Source organism: Nanorana parkeri, unplaced genomic scaffold (assembly GCF_000935625.1).
Source record: "Nanorana parkeri isolate BGI_ZX_2015 unplaced genomic scaffold, ASM93562v1 scaffold3303, whole genome shotgun sequence".
NCBI classification, from domain to species: domain Eukaryota; kingdom Metazoa; phylum Chordata; class Amphibia; order Anura; family Dicroglossidae; genus Nanorana; species Nanorana parkeri.
Window position 1 is genome coordinate 56454 of NW_017309571.1, and position 550 is coordinate 57003.

At 53.8% G+C, this 550-nt stretch overlaps 1 protein-coding gene across 1 annotated transcript in view; it reads right to left on the bottom strand.

Moving 5' to 3' along the window:
- Positions 1-28: 28 nt before the first annotated feature.
- HSPB7 (heat shock protein family B (small) member 7) overlaps positions 29-550 on the bottom strand; it is a 1825-nt gene continuing 1303 nt past the window's right edge. Inside the window, exon 2 of the mRNA XM_018574869.1 lies at positions 29-288. Coding sequence (XP_018430371.1) covers positions 109-288 — 180 coding nt within the window. The 3' untranslated portion in view covers positions 29-108. The remainder of the gene's footprint in view (positions 289-550) is intronic.

Here is a 550-nt window from a genome sequence, read left to right on the forward strand (position 1 = left end):
GTCTGGAGAAGTAGGGGGGTTGGGGGGGGGGAGGGCATCCTTTAATTCTGAGCCCATGGAGCCACCATCTTGGCACCCAGCGCCTCCTCGACGATCCGCATCGGGATTTCAGATTTTGATCTCAGTCCGGAACGTCTGGTGGTCCGTGTGCTTGGCCGGGACCCTCTCGGCCTTGACGATCAGCAGTCCTCCCTCGCCCAAGGCGGAGGTCACCGTGGTTGGGTCCACGTCCTCGGGGAGTTGGCACTTGTGGGTGAAGGTGTTCATGATGGTCCCGTCGGAGGCGAGCTGCGTACAAGAGAAAAGGGGGAGGAGTTTGGTGAAGAATCGGTCGCGGGCTAAACCAATTTTCAGACATTTATTATTGATTGACCCCGCCCCCCCTCTATATATACACCAATCATAAATGCTGTTACTAGGGGCCGTCCAATCATTTTCTGTCATTGGAAAGCCAGGAGATGGGTTTTGGCGGCACTTGGTGAGTCACATTGTGGGGTGTCATTATATAAAGAAATCCCTACTGCTCCCCAATATAACATTTCATGGATAC